Source organism: Sphaeramia orbicularis, chromosome 21 (genome assembly GCF_902148855.1).
Source record: "Sphaeramia orbicularis chromosome 21, fSphaOr1.1, whole genome shotgun sequence".
In the NCBI taxonomy this organism is placed as follows: Eukaryota; Metazoa; Chordata; class Actinopteri; order Kurtiformes; family Apogonidae; genus Sphaeramia; species Sphaeramia orbicularis.
In genome coordinates, this window is record NC_043977.1 from 25,796,080 (window position 1) to 25,813,098 (window position 17,019).

General features: G+C 39.1%; 1 protein-coding gene across 3 annotated transcripts in view; it reads right to left on the reverse strand.

Moving 5' to 3' along the window:
• Window positions 1–367: 367 nt before the first annotated feature.
• LOC115411928 (poliovirus receptor homolog) overlaps window positions 368–17,019 on the reverse strand; it is a 28,845-nt gene continuing 12,193 nt past the window's right edge. For 2 of the 3 annotated variants that reach the window (XM_030124224.1, XM_030124223.1), the window contains exons 4-9: window positions 16,301–16,394; window positions 12,787–12,941; window positions 3,204–3,221; window positions 3,005–3,110; window positions 2,367–2,469; window positions 368–2,239 (exon numbers count right to left, since the gene is read on the reverse strand). In XM_030124224.1, the coding sequence (XP_029980084.1) occupies window positions 2,388–2,469; window positions 3,005–3,110; window positions 3,204–3,221; window positions 12,787–12,941; window positions 16,301–16,394 (455 nt within the window). In that variant the 3' untranslated portion in view covers window positions 368–2,239; window positions 2,367–2,387. The remainder of the gene's footprint in view (window positions 2,240–2,366; window positions 2,470–3,004; window positions 3,111–3,203; window positions 3,222–12,786; window positions 12,942–16,300; window positions 16,395–17,019) is intronic. The other variant, XM_030124225.1, reaches the window with a different exon arrangement.

The window sequence follows — 17,019 nt, forward strand, 5'->3', positions numbered from 1 at the left end:
AGCTGCCAGAGAAATTATTTACATTGACTCCCATACAGTGATTCTTTGTGTAAGTTTTTGTAAATTACACCAGATTATTCAGTCAGAAATTCTATATCCATCCTGCAAAAAACATATGTGAAAATGTTTCTGCATTTCAGACATGAAAGACTGGACCAGGGGTGTCAAACTCCTTTTTTTTCAGGGGCCACATACAGCCAAATTTGATCTCAAGTAGGTCGGACCAGTAAAATAAGAGCATAATAACTTATAAATAATGACAACTCAAAGTTTTCTTTGTTTTAGTACGAACAAAAATTAAAGTATGAAAATGTTCACATTTACAGACTATCAATTAAAAATGTGAATAACCTGAATATTCATGTACAACCTAAAATAACAATTTTAACAATATTACACCTCAGCTTATTTACACATGTGAATTACAACATATAGATCACAGTGGATCTACAAAGGCACAAAACATTTAATAACAGGCATCTGGATCTGAAAAATATAGGATTTAACTTCAGAATCATTACAATCTGTCAAGACTCAGTGATACTCTTGACTGTTAATGTCATCTGTGCAATTTTTGTACTTTGCATATTCGTCTAATGGGCCCCATTAAACCCTTTGGAGGGCCAGTTTTGGTCCACCAGCCTTATGTTTGACACCCCTGGTCAAAGCTGAAAATATGACAGAAACATGAGACGTGTAAAAAATGTAAAACATACAAACGCAATATTGAATTGGAAATAACAAATGGGGCATGAAGTACAAATTCACATTTACAGTGTTATAGCCGCATCAGCTACGAAGCATTTAAAAAGGTCTTTTTCAAGTTGGACATTATCCTTACACTTGCATAGTAAAATCTGTGTCCTGTTCAGTTTCATTCTTTTATTTATTCATTCATTATCTGAACCTGCTTTATCCTCATTAGTGACCCCCTCACAGGGGTCACTGGAGCCTATCCTAGTTACTTATGAGCGAAGGCGGGGTACACCCTGGACATGCTGCCGGTTCATCACAGGGTGAATTCTTTTATGACTGTGATAATCAGGCATAAAACCACAGCAGATGTGCCGCAACTGTGTTGTCAAGGATCCAGGATTCTTGTTTGCAACACAGTATTTGTCCTTATCTGTGAAAACCGACTGTTGATATAATAAACGAAGGAGTTTGCATACCGTTAAAACAGTTGGTGATAGGAGGCCTTGGATAGCCGCAAAAAACCCCTAGGTTGGAGGTCAGGAAACCTCACTTCCTCCACAGTTACACTTCTGGCTCACAGTGGATTTTGACCACAGTTTCACTGCAACACTTTGAGGACACCCCCTCAATGAATTATTTAATTGCTCTTTTCAAAAGACATGAGGTAAAGACAGAAAAATGAACGTGTGTCCCAGTTATGTTCCTTTATCGATTAGTGTTATGTAATAACCCTATCACTGTACCATGTGTTTAATGCATGCAGTAAGCCCCTTTTCCACCACAGGAACTTTACCAGGAACTTTCACTTTACCTGGAACTTTGAAAACCTTGGCGCATTTATACAAAAATTACCCAGGCAAAATAATTTTCCCTCAACCCCAAACTTTCCCTGAAAAAGTTTGTCTCGCACCTACAAGTGCATTGCAATGCCTCTGAGTATTTGGCAATTATACATAAAATAGCCTGGACCTTGTCAAGCATATTTGCCGAATACTCTCAAAAGAAATTCAGTGGGACTTCGAGACAATGACTAGAAAGGACAGGGTCTGATTTGAATACATTTTCAGACACTTTCAAATGCGGTGGAAACACAAACCACACAGATTACAAGGAATTCTTTTACCCAGGTAAATAAATTCCTGGTAATAAAAGTTCCTGGAAATCTGGTGGAAAAGGGGCTATGGCAAACTTTGGGATAAAAGCATCCTACTTCTGGAGGATTGGAAGAGATCCCTGCTCACACCTGGACTGTCCTTGGTCCCTGTGTGAGCTCTTATCTGTGCACGAATAAGACCTTGAAATAAACAAACACATTTCTGCTTCGAGAAACTTGTCCCACAGTGGTGGTTTTTGGTCTTCAAATCCCACACTCAAAAATGAAAATAAGGTGTCAAAAGCAGAAAGGAGGCAGCAGTGGAGAGTAACAACAACTGATATACGCCACCTGCAAATGCTGCATCTTTCTGAAACGGCATGTTGCAAGGTGGTCCGTAAGCTCCTGTCTGTCTTTTTCTTTCCAGGAATGTCAAACACACTGGGATACCTATGGGGAACAATTTTAAAACATCTTAGTATAGGACCATTTTTTACTGTAAAATGCTGCATATTTAACTTTGAGGGAAACAGCAAACAGCCATATTGTACTGTAAAAATGTAAATACTTAACTTACTTCTATCTCAGGCCTATCCGTCTATAGTTCTGCTTCTGCTGGTGTTCCCTCTGCTTCTGAACTGCTGACCCGTTTCCTTACCGCACATCTACTGTCTTCCGTCCTGGATTATAAACCACTATTAGTAAACTGAACATCAAAAGAAAGTTATCACATATTCTATGTGATGTCATTTCACACCATTTTATTAAATATGAAAACAAATTCTTTCTTGTTCTTAAAAAAACATTTAATTAACAAACAAAATACAACAAACAACAAATGGTCAAAAGGTGCACAGCCTGTATCAGGGCTCAGGGAGGACATACCCAGTACTGAGGACATTGATCTGGACCATTTGGTCAATCTTTGACTTGCTGTGGATTAATAATGTTGCTTGTTGCTAAATGTGAACTCTGTTGAACCACCCTTTGTCATATTTTACATTATCCTCTGGATACTTATCCACTGTTTTGTTGTTTGTTGTATTTTGTTTGTTAATTAAATGTTTTTTAAGAATGAGAAAGAATCTGTTTTCATATTTAATAAAATGGTGTGAAATGGCATCACGTAGAGTATGTGATAAGTTTCTTTTGATGTTCAGTTTATATATAAAAACGAAACACAACTTGAGTATGAAGTGTTTTGGGTCTCTGTACCTCAGAAATGAGCCAAATTTGTAATACAAAAATGCTGCACCACCCAGAAGCAGGCCAAGCAAAATAAAGGACAAAGAAAACAAGGTCCAACAGGCATGGCAGGCTCCTGAAGGGAGACAGAAGACAAAAAAAAAAACAAGAAAACAGTTAGATGATTGCACTAAAAAAGAAAAAAATTATGCAATTTTAAAATACACACCTTGTACCTTCCTCTGCTCTAAAAAGATAAAAAAAAAAACAAAAAAAACACACTTGACATTATTTTGTCCTCTCTGGAAAAGTGGGGCCAATTTTCTAAATTTCTATGTTCACCCACTGAGTACAGATGCATTTGACAAAATCTTAAAAATCATCAGATATAACAGCATCCAATCAGCTCTTCAACCCTCCTACCTGTCTGATGACATCGATGAGCAGATTAGGAGGTGAAAAGTAATCATGGGCTTATTGCCCAGTGACATCAAAATACTATTAAGCAGTGCAGCAATAACACAAAATTATGAACATACAGTCAGGTCAATATGTTTCTGGACAGTGACACAGTGCAAGTGTAGAGCTTTAAAGGGGTTAAACAAAAATATTCATTCATTCATTCATTTTCTGAACTCATGAGGGTCATGGGTGTGACCAGTATTATCACAGGAAACAAAGATATTACATTAACCATTTAGGAATTTCAGCCATTTTTAACAAAGGCTGTCTATGATTCAGTAAAATACAACAGTCATACCTCGAACCTCAAAAATTTCATATTTCTTTACAGAAATTCAGATTGAAAATAATTCAACCTGATGGCCCTTTTGTCATTTGTACTGCTTTTAAAGGGAATTACAGTATTTTTTCATTCATTCATTTCCTGTAAGTGACATATGGAGACAAACAACCATTCACTCTCAAATTCACAGCAACAGGGAATTTAGATTGACCAGTGACTTTGGACAATGACAGGAAACTGGAGTACCTGAAAAGAACCCATGTAGACGAGAAAATATGTCAACTCCACACAGAAAAGCCTCAGCCTAGGCATGCAACAAAACTAAAATGGATAGCATACGATAGTAAATTTAGGTGATCCAAAATTGACCAAAACTATAAATATTGGGCAACTAAGGGAGTTACAGCTTGGTGTGTTCTGGAAAATAATGGGAGGCTGGAGAGTTTCCAAACTTTGGCACAAAAATATCAATTTGAGAAACATGATTTTTTCTGTTATCTTCAAATGAGAGACTATTATAAAGGGGAAATACAGGTGGGACCCTCCATGGAAGAGAGCGATGTGGTTCAAATCATGACTAAAGCATATAAAGATACCAATATTAGGATAATCTCAGCATTATATAAAGCCTTAATAATTCTCGATAAGCAAACAACTTATTATGTAAAAGTAAAATGGGAAAGAGAATTTGACATCGAAATTGATGATATAGATTGGCTAAACATGTGGAAATTACATCATACAACAACTAGCTCTAGGACATGGAGGGAATTTGCCTGGAAAAACCTTATAAGATTTTTTATTACGCCCAAGTTTAAAAGTAAACAGTTAGAGGCATCAGGAATGTTGGAGAGAATGCGGGGGGATGGATCTTGACCATTCTCATGTTTTTTGGAAATGTTCAAAACTTGCAGAATATTGGGAAATGATCTACAATGTCCTATGTCAAGTATTAGGGTACACAATTTAAAAGAAACCTGAAATTCTTTATTTGTGCAACTTTGGTGATGGCACTATACGTGAATACGAAAAATATTTGGTAAAGGTGATGTTGATAGCTGCAAAAAAATGTATAGCAAGGAATTAGGGGAAGATGAACGTGCCATCAAAGGATCAATGGATAAAAACGATTGAGGACATATTTGTAATGGAAAAACTAACACACAGATTGAGACTACAAGAACCACAAATGAACAAAAAGTGGAAAAAATGGACATTATATAAGCAAAATAATTGGTAAGACTGTGCTACCCAGACATATTCATGTTGTGTTTTCATTTTGATGTTGTTCTTTTAAAATTAAAAAAATATAAGTAACAAAAAAAGAAAAGCCTCAGCCTGCTCATGCTTCTGTCAGTTGGGCAACAGTGCTAACTACCAATGGAGCACCACACTGCCCTTTTACACTATTTTGACAGATGTCCTTTTACACTATTTTGACACGTCCTTTTACACTATTTTGACAGACTAAATGTATGTCAAAGGGCCCTTGGCGAAAGAGCTGGGGTAATTTTAGAGACCCTTTACCGTCATTGGGAGAAACTAGAGCAGCCGGTCACAGTTTCAGAACAGGACAGAATATTTTTCACTGCCCTACCAATAAATAGTCATAGCACAAATTTATGAGCAAAAAATAAGACCGATGGCCCTGTATTTCACCAGCATGTTCTATCAACAATCAATAACATGTTGAATTTACGAGGTTATTGGGTTCTGCCACTATGTTGGAGTCCTGTGGTCTTAATGAAGGAGATCCATCTCCCAACAGAAATAATAATAACAATAACTAGAAGCACTCGGAGAGCGCAGACCTCCGCCAAGGCTGATCAGTGGGCCCCCCCGTGGGCCCCCCCACCCCCGATCACCCCCAAAAGTTAATCATTTGTTCCTTATCCCATTTCCAACAAACCCTGAAAATTTCATCAAAATCTGTCCATAACTTTTTGAGTTATGTTGCACACTAAGAGACAGACAAACAGACCCTGGCAAAAACATCACCTCCTTGGCAGAGGTAATAATGGACTAGATTTTTTATAGTGCTTTTCAAGGCACTCAAAACACTTTCCATTATTGATCCATTATTCATTCGCTCTCATGTTCTCACTCTGGTGGTGGTAAACTACATTTGTAGCCATAGCTGCCCTGGGACAGGCTGACGGAAGCATCCGACCACCGCCAAACATTCACACTCATTCATCTATCAGTTGAAATAGGTGACACTGGGCCGGATCTATCAAAGGTTTGCGTGTATTAAAACGTGTGCAAACTCATTGCACGCGCAAAAAAATGTACAAACTGATTTACTAACAGTGCGCAATAAGGGCTGCGTCCTTCAAATGTGCAAAACAGCGCGTCTGCATCCAGTTAGTACCTTTGCCGTAATGAATATGCAATTTGGGGCGTTTACACGCAGTTGTGCGTGTGGTGGGAGGAGAAAATGTAAATATAATAATTTAGCACACGCAGAGTGATTTCTCAAACCAGAAAGCAATTTTGCTGATTGAAACTGCGCCTATAAATAACACGTTCCAAACGGAGGTGCAAACGGTTTGGATGCGTAATTACGCACACATGGCTGCCGTCGTTGTTTCAAGAAGGAGACGCAGAAATAATGAAAGAAGACGCAGAGAACGCATTTTTCACCCTCGTGTGAACATCTTTGGTATGAATGAGGAAACACTAATTAAAAGATATCGCCTATCCAGCTTTGCCATCCTGGAGCTGTTGGACGAAATCAAAGCAGATTTGGAACCAGCCACAAGAAGGAGTCAGGCAATACCGGCAATGACAAAACTCCTGGCAAGTTTACATTTTTTTGCATTTGGATCTTTCCAGCGAACGGTGGCTATCACAGCTGGAATCTCCCAGTCCCGTTTTTCAGAAGTGCTTTCTGAGGTCCTAAATGCCATGTTGCGCCGGATGGCCAAGTTTATTAGGTTTCCTCACACTCAGAACTCCTTGAATGAGACCAAACAAGGCTTCTTTGCGGTAGCTGGATTCCCCGGAGTTATAGGAGCGATTGACTGCACCCATGTGCAGCTTGTGCCCCCCGCAGGAACCGAGCTTGTGTACAGAAATCGAAAACACACGCATTCATTGAATGTGCAGTGCGTTTGTGATGCCAAAGGCATCATAACCAACATTGTGGCCAAATATCCCGGGTCAGTACACGACTCCTATATTCTGAGAAACAGTGCTCTGTTTTCCAAGTTGAGAGATGGCGAGTTTGGAGATGGCTGGCTTGTAGGTGAGTCAAATTGTACATTCCTTTGTAAAATAATTACTTGCATTAAAAACAAGAACATGTCTCATATTGATTCATGTGTTTTTTAAGGTGATAGTGCATACCCCCTACACCCCTTCCTCCTGACACCTGTTCTCAACCCGACCACTGCCGCAGAGAACAGGTACAATGAGGCCCATATACGCACACGGAATGTCGTGGAGCGCACCTTCGGAATCCTGAAGAGCAGGTTCCGTTGTCTGGACCGCACTGGAGGAGCACTGTTGTACAGGCCAGAAAAAGTGGCCCAGATTGTGGTGACCTGCTGCATGCTCCATAACATCGCCAAGCTACACGGACTGGAGCATGATGCCATGCCGGAAGACAACGTCGGCCCGTCCCTCCGTATGGAGCAACAACTGAATGCTGCGGGGACGCAGACACGCACCAGTCTCATTCAGAGTCACTTCTTGTGAGGTGTGTGGGGTATGTATTTATTTTTCTATTGTCATTTAATGGTATGTAATGCAGAAAAACACCTTGATTAAACATATGCAGTAGATGAGAATATGAGTGCAAGCCCGTTCCCTTTGGTTAGTGTGACCCAATGAAGAGCATTGCAAAGTTAAGCAAAACAGTTGTTGAAAAAAGGTGATTTCAATCACTTTCTAAATTAATATAAATATATCAAACGAAATATTCAGTCACCTAAACGTCAAATCATGTTAAGCCCCGCAAAATGCAGAAAAGCACCTTGATTAAACATATGCTGTAGATTAGAATACGAGCGCAAGCCCGTTCCCTTTGGTTAGTGTGACCCAATGAAGAGTATTGCAAAGTTAAGCAAAACATTTGTTGAAAGTGATTTAAATCACTTTCTAAATTAACATAAATATATCATCAAACGAAATATTCAGTCTCCTAAATGTCAAATTATGTTGAGCCCCGCAAAATGCAGAAAAGCACCTTGATTAAACTTATGCTGTAAATTAGAATACGAGCGCAAGCCCGTTCCCTTTGTTAGTGTGACCCAATGAAGAGCATTGCAAAGTTAAGCAAAATAACATTTATTGAAAAAAGGTGATTTCAATCACTTTCTAAATAATACAACCATATCATCAAACGAAATATTCAGTCTCCTAAACGTTAAATTATGTGAAGCCCCGCAGAATCAAAGACGCATGGCTTCAGTCACAAAACGTGGCAAAAAAAAAAAAAAACTCTTCATGGTGAAGCTTATTTTACACACAAAATAAATATTTACAGCCAAATGTAAGACAACTTAAACATGATCAGGATGAGTCTTCTTTTCCTTTGTCTTCAAAACGTCACCCGGTCTTTTTCTTTTGCGCAGGTGGAATTTGCCAGCCGTGTACGTCTCTCCAGTCCCCGGCTGCCTTGCCGTGTCCGTAGGAGTTGGCCGGCCCACGTCCATACCTGGAAGGAGAGCAGACATTGCCTCTAGTCCTCTCGCTACAGAATTGACGGCCATCGTCAGGGCGGACAGTGCGCTGACCACTTGTCTGCTGTGTGTGGCAATGGCCTGAGTGTCGCGCCTGACCGCCCGTGCCAAGGATGACGCCGCTCGCATCTCCCGTGCAATTGTCTGAAGGGCTGCAGACTGTTTCTTTTGTTCCCTTAGCAACTCCAAATCAATGTCCTCTGGGTCCTTTGGAGGCTCTGAAGGGGTGGCAGCTGCTTTGGTGGGATTTGGGGGGAGTGGCTGAACTTCTGATGAAGATTCTGCATATCAAACAAAGAGAAATGTTTTTTGTTGGGGATTTAACTTAATAGACAGCAAAATGTTACCATGGGAGGTACATTCATTTGTTATTTGGTGAATTAAAATATTTTCAAACGAAAAAGTGTGTTACTAGTCGCCTACCTTGTTCTGCTGTTGGGTCCAGAGTGTCATACCCGGCAATTCCAGCGACTTGCTCCTCGCAGAACGTCCACTGCACCTGCTCCTCAATGCCGGTCAGAGGGATTTCATCCGCTGGGCCTCCACCCGTTTTATTTGCCGATGTTCTGTTGTGTGCCAATTTTTCTTTTGTTCTCCTTCTAATGTCTTGATATCTTCTTTTTACTTCATCCATTGTTCGCCTCGTTTTACCAACAGCATTTACTTTTTGGCAGATTTTCTCCCATACAGCGTTCCTTTGTGCAATCGTCAGAGTTCTCTGCTTTAGCTCATCTAAGTGTTGGTTTGCTTCGTCAACCAACACCTCTAATTCCAGAGGGTCAAATTTAGCTTTACGCTTTCTTGTCTCTAAACTTGCCATGCTGCAAACCAACAAACAAACGCGCAAAATCCTCATTTAAATAGGGCGGTCTCTAACACTTTGCACCTGTTGACAATTGTGCGAGCAATCTTGATAAATCACCCGCAAACCAAGGTTCAGCCCCCCACGCAAAATTCTAATTTGCGCAAGCAAATTACTACACGCAAACTGGGATCTTAGTAAATCCGGCCCACTGTCTCTTGAGGATCTTAACAAATTAACTGAAAGTCCACATATAACTTCCTATCAGTGCTCACTAGTAAGTATACTGATATCTGTGACCATTCCCATGATATAAACCATCAAAATATGGTCCATTATAAGTAACGGCAAATTTTTAATTCATCAAAAATTCAAAACTAAAAATTTCTCAAAACTGTGAATAAACTTTTAGAAATTGTCCCAAGGACGATACATTAAAAATTGTCCGCTGACCTAAAAACATAATGTTCTGATCCCTATTCTTGTGCATTTAACTGTTTTTGACACATCACCCTTGAGGGCTATAGGTTCACTTGCTGCCTAATATATCCACCCACCAATGGGTCCCATTGTAACGAGATAATCAAAATTAATACCACGTTACCTGTCAGTTGTCATAGTGTTATGGCAGATGAGTGCACTTTAAAGGATTGATATTTTAAATGTAATTATGCATTTAAAAACATTTCCCTGTGGTCTACATAAACTATAAATGCTATGCTTGGGTCTGAATTCTTCATTAATTCAATTCCACAGGTCCATTTTCAACCCTATTTCTGAGTAATGACACCAGAAAGGTTTGTTTTGAGCGCTGGCCCTTTAAATATAAATGAGCCACTTCATGCCCCACCCCCTCCGGGTTGTTGACCATGCTGCTGTGTCCCGTTCAGCCACTTGTGTTCATTAATACAACCAACAACTGAACAATTTGAGTAAGCTGCTCGAAGTTTGGACATATTTTCAGTTTTTACAACAACCGCTGCTGCTGAAAAACAATTATGTCGTACTCACAGAAATGTTTGTTGAAGTCTTGACCTTATATGTGCAAATGTTACGACATAACTAGTTATAAAACGTAACAAATTAAGCAGGAATTAAAAGAGATTGTAGAAATCCACTTGATTTTTGCCGGATTGAATATAAAGATAGCTTTGCAGCACCTGGAGGGTTCAAATTCAAACTTTTTGAACTATTAGGGTCCAAATACACAAATAAATGTACCAAAGGCTAACAAAAGTGAGTTTAGCTAAATATGACCCCTTTAAGTACTTGAGATTCAATTATCACTAAAGCGATAGGTAAAACAGAGGTATCATAGTGATTTCTACAGGTTATTGTTGATTCCCAGCATCAACGCATGCAGTGAGTACCTGGGAAAATAAACACCACCTTAAAAGCTGCCCATATCCTTTGAGCACTATTTAAAGCTGGTCTATTAAAGTACGCTTTTCTGTAATTTCCGTGGAGAGCGGTGAAGCAAGATCCACTCATAAGCGATCACTTGAGACTAGTGGAGATGCACAGTAATGTGTTTAGAGTTGTCCACATGCGATCGGATTGCTCAGGGCACACATTAATACCAGGTCTGAGCTGGGTCTTAGTGAAATTATAATGAGTTGGTTTACAGTTGCAATTAATGAATACTTAGTCTCCTATATGTGTAGAAAAAACATTAAGGTGTATTTAAGAGCGTATGTATGAAACTACTACCAACATTCACCTTCACAATCACTTTTTCTACACACATAAAAAATTGGTGACAAACCTTGACAATATCCCAGAATGTTAATATTTCATGAGAGATAATACCATAATTTCTGGTCTATAAGCTGCTACTGTTTTCCACACACTGTGAACCCACAGCTCAAATATGATGCGGCTAATTCATGTTTTCTGAGCTAACGATCGATCCGGCGGTCGAGGAAGGAAATGGAGCTGCTGCACGTAAGCTTGACATCAATGAATCGATGGTGAGACGTTGGAGACGGGGTGGGTACGGCTTATAGTCTGGAAAGTACGGTACATTAAATTTTTATAATGACTCACTGATAGCTGTGCAGTGGGTGGAGTACATCATCCATCATCTATTTGTTTTTCCATACATGGGTGGTGGCAACAAACCTAAATGCCAGACACCACAAATCCAAAATACCACTGCACATCAAGCTTAAGATATTTTGTAAATTTGCCCCGGCATGTTTTCTCTGTTGCACAAAAGTTAAATACCTCTAAGGTGATATGCAGGTGTCCTTTAGGAATCCTGTGTGTGTCCCTTTTAAGTCTTCTACCACAGAAGAAAAGTGCTTTTCTCCAAATGTCCAGCATTATTAAAGTTGTTTCCAAACACTGTGCTTGGGAATTCATTTTGTTTTTACACATCGGTACACAGAGTAAACACAATTTTCAATGAAGCCAAGACAAATCCAGCAGAAGAGAAGAAATGAGACCACCAAAGCCCATTACTACTGCTGCATTTCCACTGGAACCAGCTCGACTCGACTCGTGTACCAGATACTATTCCTGGAGACCGTTTCCATTACAGGATACTACTGACTTTAGAGTACCTGGACATCAGAGCGACGCAGCGTGTAACTTCCGTGACATGTGCTCAGAGAGCTGCTGATAAACTTGCTCATTGCTTGTTGTCCCGTCAAGCTCACGCTGAATTTTTTCGGCTCCCACCAAGGACAGAAATGTCTGAAACTCCTCAACCGACCACGTTGTAGTTTTACGGGGCTGCCATCATTGGGATTATCTTACCTGTATATTGACTGTAAAGTTCCGAATCTGTTTTTTTAAAATAGCAGGTCGTAGATTAATAACACAATGACGCACAGACTACTTTGACCAATCAGTGGTCTGCAGTGTTTACACGTCACATTTTAGTATCTCTTCCCCTGTTCTGGAACCTCAGAGGAGCAGATATCAAAAAAACTAGTACCGGGTACCAGATTCCAGGTCCTTTTTTACATAATGGAAATGCAAAAAGCCAGAGTGGAGTGGAGCTGGAACCATGTAGTGGAAGCGCAGCCTTACCTTTAGGGCTGTGGAGACAAGTCTGGCTGCATCAGACTAAAGCAGCTTGTAATTAGATCAGATACCAGTGCTTACATGTTTTTTTACAACGATGCTGATCTCTTTTATCAATGTCAAATCAACCACATCACTATACTGGTGCAGTTTTGGTGTCTGATGCCTCCTTTCATGTTACCTCAAAAAGCACACAAACTTGATAAGATAAGATAAGATAAGATAAGATAAGATAAGATTTTATTTATCCCACTATGGTGAAATTTCAGTTAACAGCAGCAACATACAAGTGCAGAGAAAAAGACAGGCAAAGAAAACACAAGAGTAAAAAAAAAGAAATATAAAAAGTGAAATAAGAAATTTGGTATTTATCCTATATACTATAAAGAATGTTTTGCTTATTACTGATGCAAAACAAGTTGGATTTAGCAAAGTAATGACAGCTTGCTGATGTCGGACACATGATGGATCAACCAGTTTAAAAAGATCAAACTATTTTCAGCTTGTACACCACATTGGACAGACAACAGCTAAAATCAAACCTACACACCTGAAGTCACTTGCATGTAAAGCTGTGCTTGCTTTTTTCCATATGAATTAGATGCTTCGCATGTGAAGACGCCGTTTAACTCAGAAGTCATGCGTAGAATATGCAGCAGTGAACCATCTGTTTTGACAGCAGGATGAGGCCATAAATGATCCGATCTAAAGAAAACAATAAGGAATGATGGCATTAGGGCACAGAAATTTCTTTGATAACATGTTAGACATTATAAATTAACAGACATGCAATTAATCATATGAATTTAAAACATTAGTCCTTAAAGGGTGCATATGCTGGTTTTCAACAGAGGCTTACTATAACACTGCTTCCCTTAATTTGTTTAATATAAACTCATAACTAACATAAAGAATGAGCGCAGTATGTAAAACAGACAGCAAAATGTACCTGTTAAGGACAGAACATTTTCATCATCCATAGAACAATATTCATTTATCAAATTGAAACCAGCAACAGAAAAAACAACATTCTCCATAAGTCAGTTCAATAACTCCTGTAGAGCTTTCATTCAGTCAGGTCTGAGGTGAAAAGTATGTCATGAGAACTGAAGGAAATCTAATGAAACACAGGCTGAATACGCTCAAATCAGGCTAATTTTTATCATACAAAATGTGCAAGTATACTTAATAATTCAGCATCATTGCCACCAGTATCACCATCAATCTAAAAAGTTATAGTTTAGCCTGATTTTGGAAGCACAGCACTGTCAAAGTTCAAAACAAAGAACAACTAAGATATGAGATATATTGATGAAACATTTTGTTATATTAATTACTGACACTGCTACAAGGCGAGAGTCATGCATAAGCAAACACTGTGCAGAGTGCCTGATATATGGAGAAGTATGATTGATTTAATTTGTGTTTGATCAGTTCCAGTTGATAAATGAGGAATGACATTCCCTCCAGAGGGTCAGACTCATTCTTCCATCTGTGCAGCCTCATGCGTCAGTAATCTTATTAATAACAGAGGAAGAATGAGTAACGTTCATTTACTGTGCTGCATATACAAGCTGTGTAATCACAAATATCCCATGAAGCACTGGGAGAGGGCCATGTGAGGTAAGAGACAAAGCGGTACCCTTCAACCAGATACTGATTAAATTGATATTGAAGACACTGACATCAACATTCTGTATGTCAACATGCTGTATAAATTAATTAAACTGTATCAAAGAGCAACATTATTCCATTTATTTAGTTTCTATGCACCACTGAGGAGCTGAAGTCCCACCTTCCAGTGTGCCTCATGGAACCTGATTATGGAAAATATGAATAGCAGTCAATGGTAAGAAACAAATACTTCCACTTGAATTATGTCACCATTTATACAAATGATTTACAAGTCAAGCAAGTCATGGTTTGTGGTAAAGATGGTGAAGTAACATCTGGTTTTGTGTGAAATGGTACAGTGGACTGCATCTCCTGCCTAACCAACACTAAAACAGCTGTTACCTTGGTATATTTAAGCTCCTTATTTGAGAATGAGGTGTTGGGTATTCAAAGAGATAAAAATCAGCACACCTGTCATGCTGAACCTGCAGAGACTTCATCAACCCTGATGGAAAGAGACAGCTAAAATGAAGTCACCTCCAGGACTTTCAGGTGCGTAGTCCAGAGGCAATTTCTCATAGACTGCAAGGGAAGCTCGGCTTCCCCTAAAATTACGAAAATTAAATGGTCAAATATGTTCGGTTGTGTTGACATTTCATTGACTACACATGTGTTAGAACACGTTCATCTCACAGACGAGTTTGTTCAGAATCAGCTTTATCACAAATCAATGGACTTGATGTTGTTCACTTCTCATACATTCCCGTTGCGCTGTTTTCTCATACGATCTCAGCTCAGTGCATTTGCCCGTAGATGCTCAGGGTTCATGCACTTCAATGGGACTGAGTGGAACAGTTTTTTTCATTGCCTCAAAACTGGACGGTAATTGGATAAATTCCACGATGTTGTCCCGCCCCCGGACGCTTGGCGTCTCTGGGGGTGAACTGAGCTGTGGGCGGAGCTCGGCTGGGCTGGACACTGGGCTTCCACGTGCTGATTGGAGGATCAGTCGAAAGGCTGAATCCCATTTGACTGACAGCTGTTTTGAGATCTCCTCCTTCACTTGACAGAGTTCAGTTTAATACCGTTGCGCATTCTGCTGTGAAATCGAGAGAGAAACCACTACGAAATTACTTGTTCATTTCTTGCACTGTAAATAAAACACACTCATTGTACTTCCTTGTTCAATTTAACATCATTTCAGCGTTTTCTTGTTTACTTGGTACGATAAGGTCACAGACCATTTTCTTAAAAAGGAATGGGGGGCCGAATTTATGTTTAAATAACTTGACCATTTTTTTTTATGTGGGCCGACAATGAGCTTCCCCTGTCTGAAAGACAAGCAGCTGCCACTGGCGTAGTCTTTCTATTTACATATTTCCAGTCTGATACTTCAATCTGAAACTTCATTGATTTGTAAAATTTCACACATGCAAATTTTTTCTCTGAAAAAAGGTCCCATGGGACACAACCAAAAGTGACTTTGGCTCTCTACTGACCCTTGGCTAAGCCCCGCCCCCCTCTTGTTTTCAATTTTATCACAGTAACATTCCAGAAGAAACAATCAGTGGATTCTGTGACACCATTTTTGAGGTTTACAGAAAGAACTAGTGGAATGATCATAACAACATAAAGTAGATTTGATCAACAATGACTGAAAGACACAAAGCTAAATAACTAACTTGTTTTGTAGATATTCATTAAGGCCAAATTACAAAAATGGCTCTAAAGTACATATTACAGTCCTTTCTGATTGCATCTCTCCAGTATTTCAGAACTATTATTACAAAAAACTGATGTTATTCCCTAAAGAATAACCGACATACAGTTTTTATATCATTATTTAGTTACCATAATGTCATGAAAGATGGAAAACTACCTCTACAGTTCTCAACCATCCTTAAACTGAAATACACACTTGTTAGACTTTTTAGTCTTTTCATAAGTGTGTCCTTGCTCAGTGACGAACCTCTTAAATTCTCCGTCTGTCTGTATGTAATGTGGTTACCTATGTTCAGGTGTGAATGGCTTTTAGCTTCAGAAAATTATAATTCCAACACTCATCTAAACCTAAAATATATTTGCTGTCTGACTTCCGTTCACACACTCCTTTAGGCATCACTTATTCTAGAAGCTTGAAGAACTCCCACACCCAGTTGTTAACGTGGGATTGGAAACAACTGTTTTGGGAGAGGCTTTAGTGAAGCGTCAGTTCTAAAAAAAAAAAATCAAACTGTAATGTCAAAGTTATGTTACAGTATAGGCAGCTGTCACATAATAGAAGTGTTGCATGCGTTTCTGTGTTTTCTGGTGTGACTTACATAAATGAGCCCATCCACTACAAAATGAACCATGTCAGAGTTACAAATGAAACAGTGCTTCAGGGTAAACGACAAGAAAAGCTTGCGAGTGTAATATGATGCTGAACCAGTTCATTCAAATGATCATACCTGTTCCAGGTGTACTGTACCTCTGGATTGCCATTCGATATACACTCAAATACACCACTCGATTTTTCCTGAACATTCACCTCAGTTGGAGGAACTGCAAGAAATTGACAGTGAAAAATAGTAATTAAAAATGTGCATGATATGAAAACAGTTTCAGTTCAATTCCGATAAAATTCTATTTCCATTGAGTTTTAAAGTACACCACTCCTCACGCTTACACTGAAAACTAAAAACACTTAAGTAGCTGCTCTTAGCTTACTGTTTTTCTAGTTTAACAGTGAAAATTTAAAGTTTTTATAACCCACAGCAACTCCCTAAGCAAACATTTTTTTCTGTATTCCTGTGGATAACATGTCCATGACTCTGCCTCTTGACAAGGTCACTATTGTGTTTCAGGGAAATTCCAACCAGGGACTATCTGTGCTACACTAAACGAAAACATCCTGCAATCTCAACGGTTCAACTGCACCTGATAAGTTATTTAGACTCCCACAGTAGTTAGTGCAGATTGATTTACAAGATATTTTTCATAGCAATGGATCACATAATCACAGTGGGATAGTAGTTTAGACAGGTTATAATGTAGTACTGATAATCCAAACTCTCAGCAGCTTGGAAGTTGGATTCAATACACACTTAGTACCAAAACAACCAACAGTTCAACACTATGTCTCCAGACTGTATCAGTAACTGAATAAAATGTATTGATTGTTGCACAA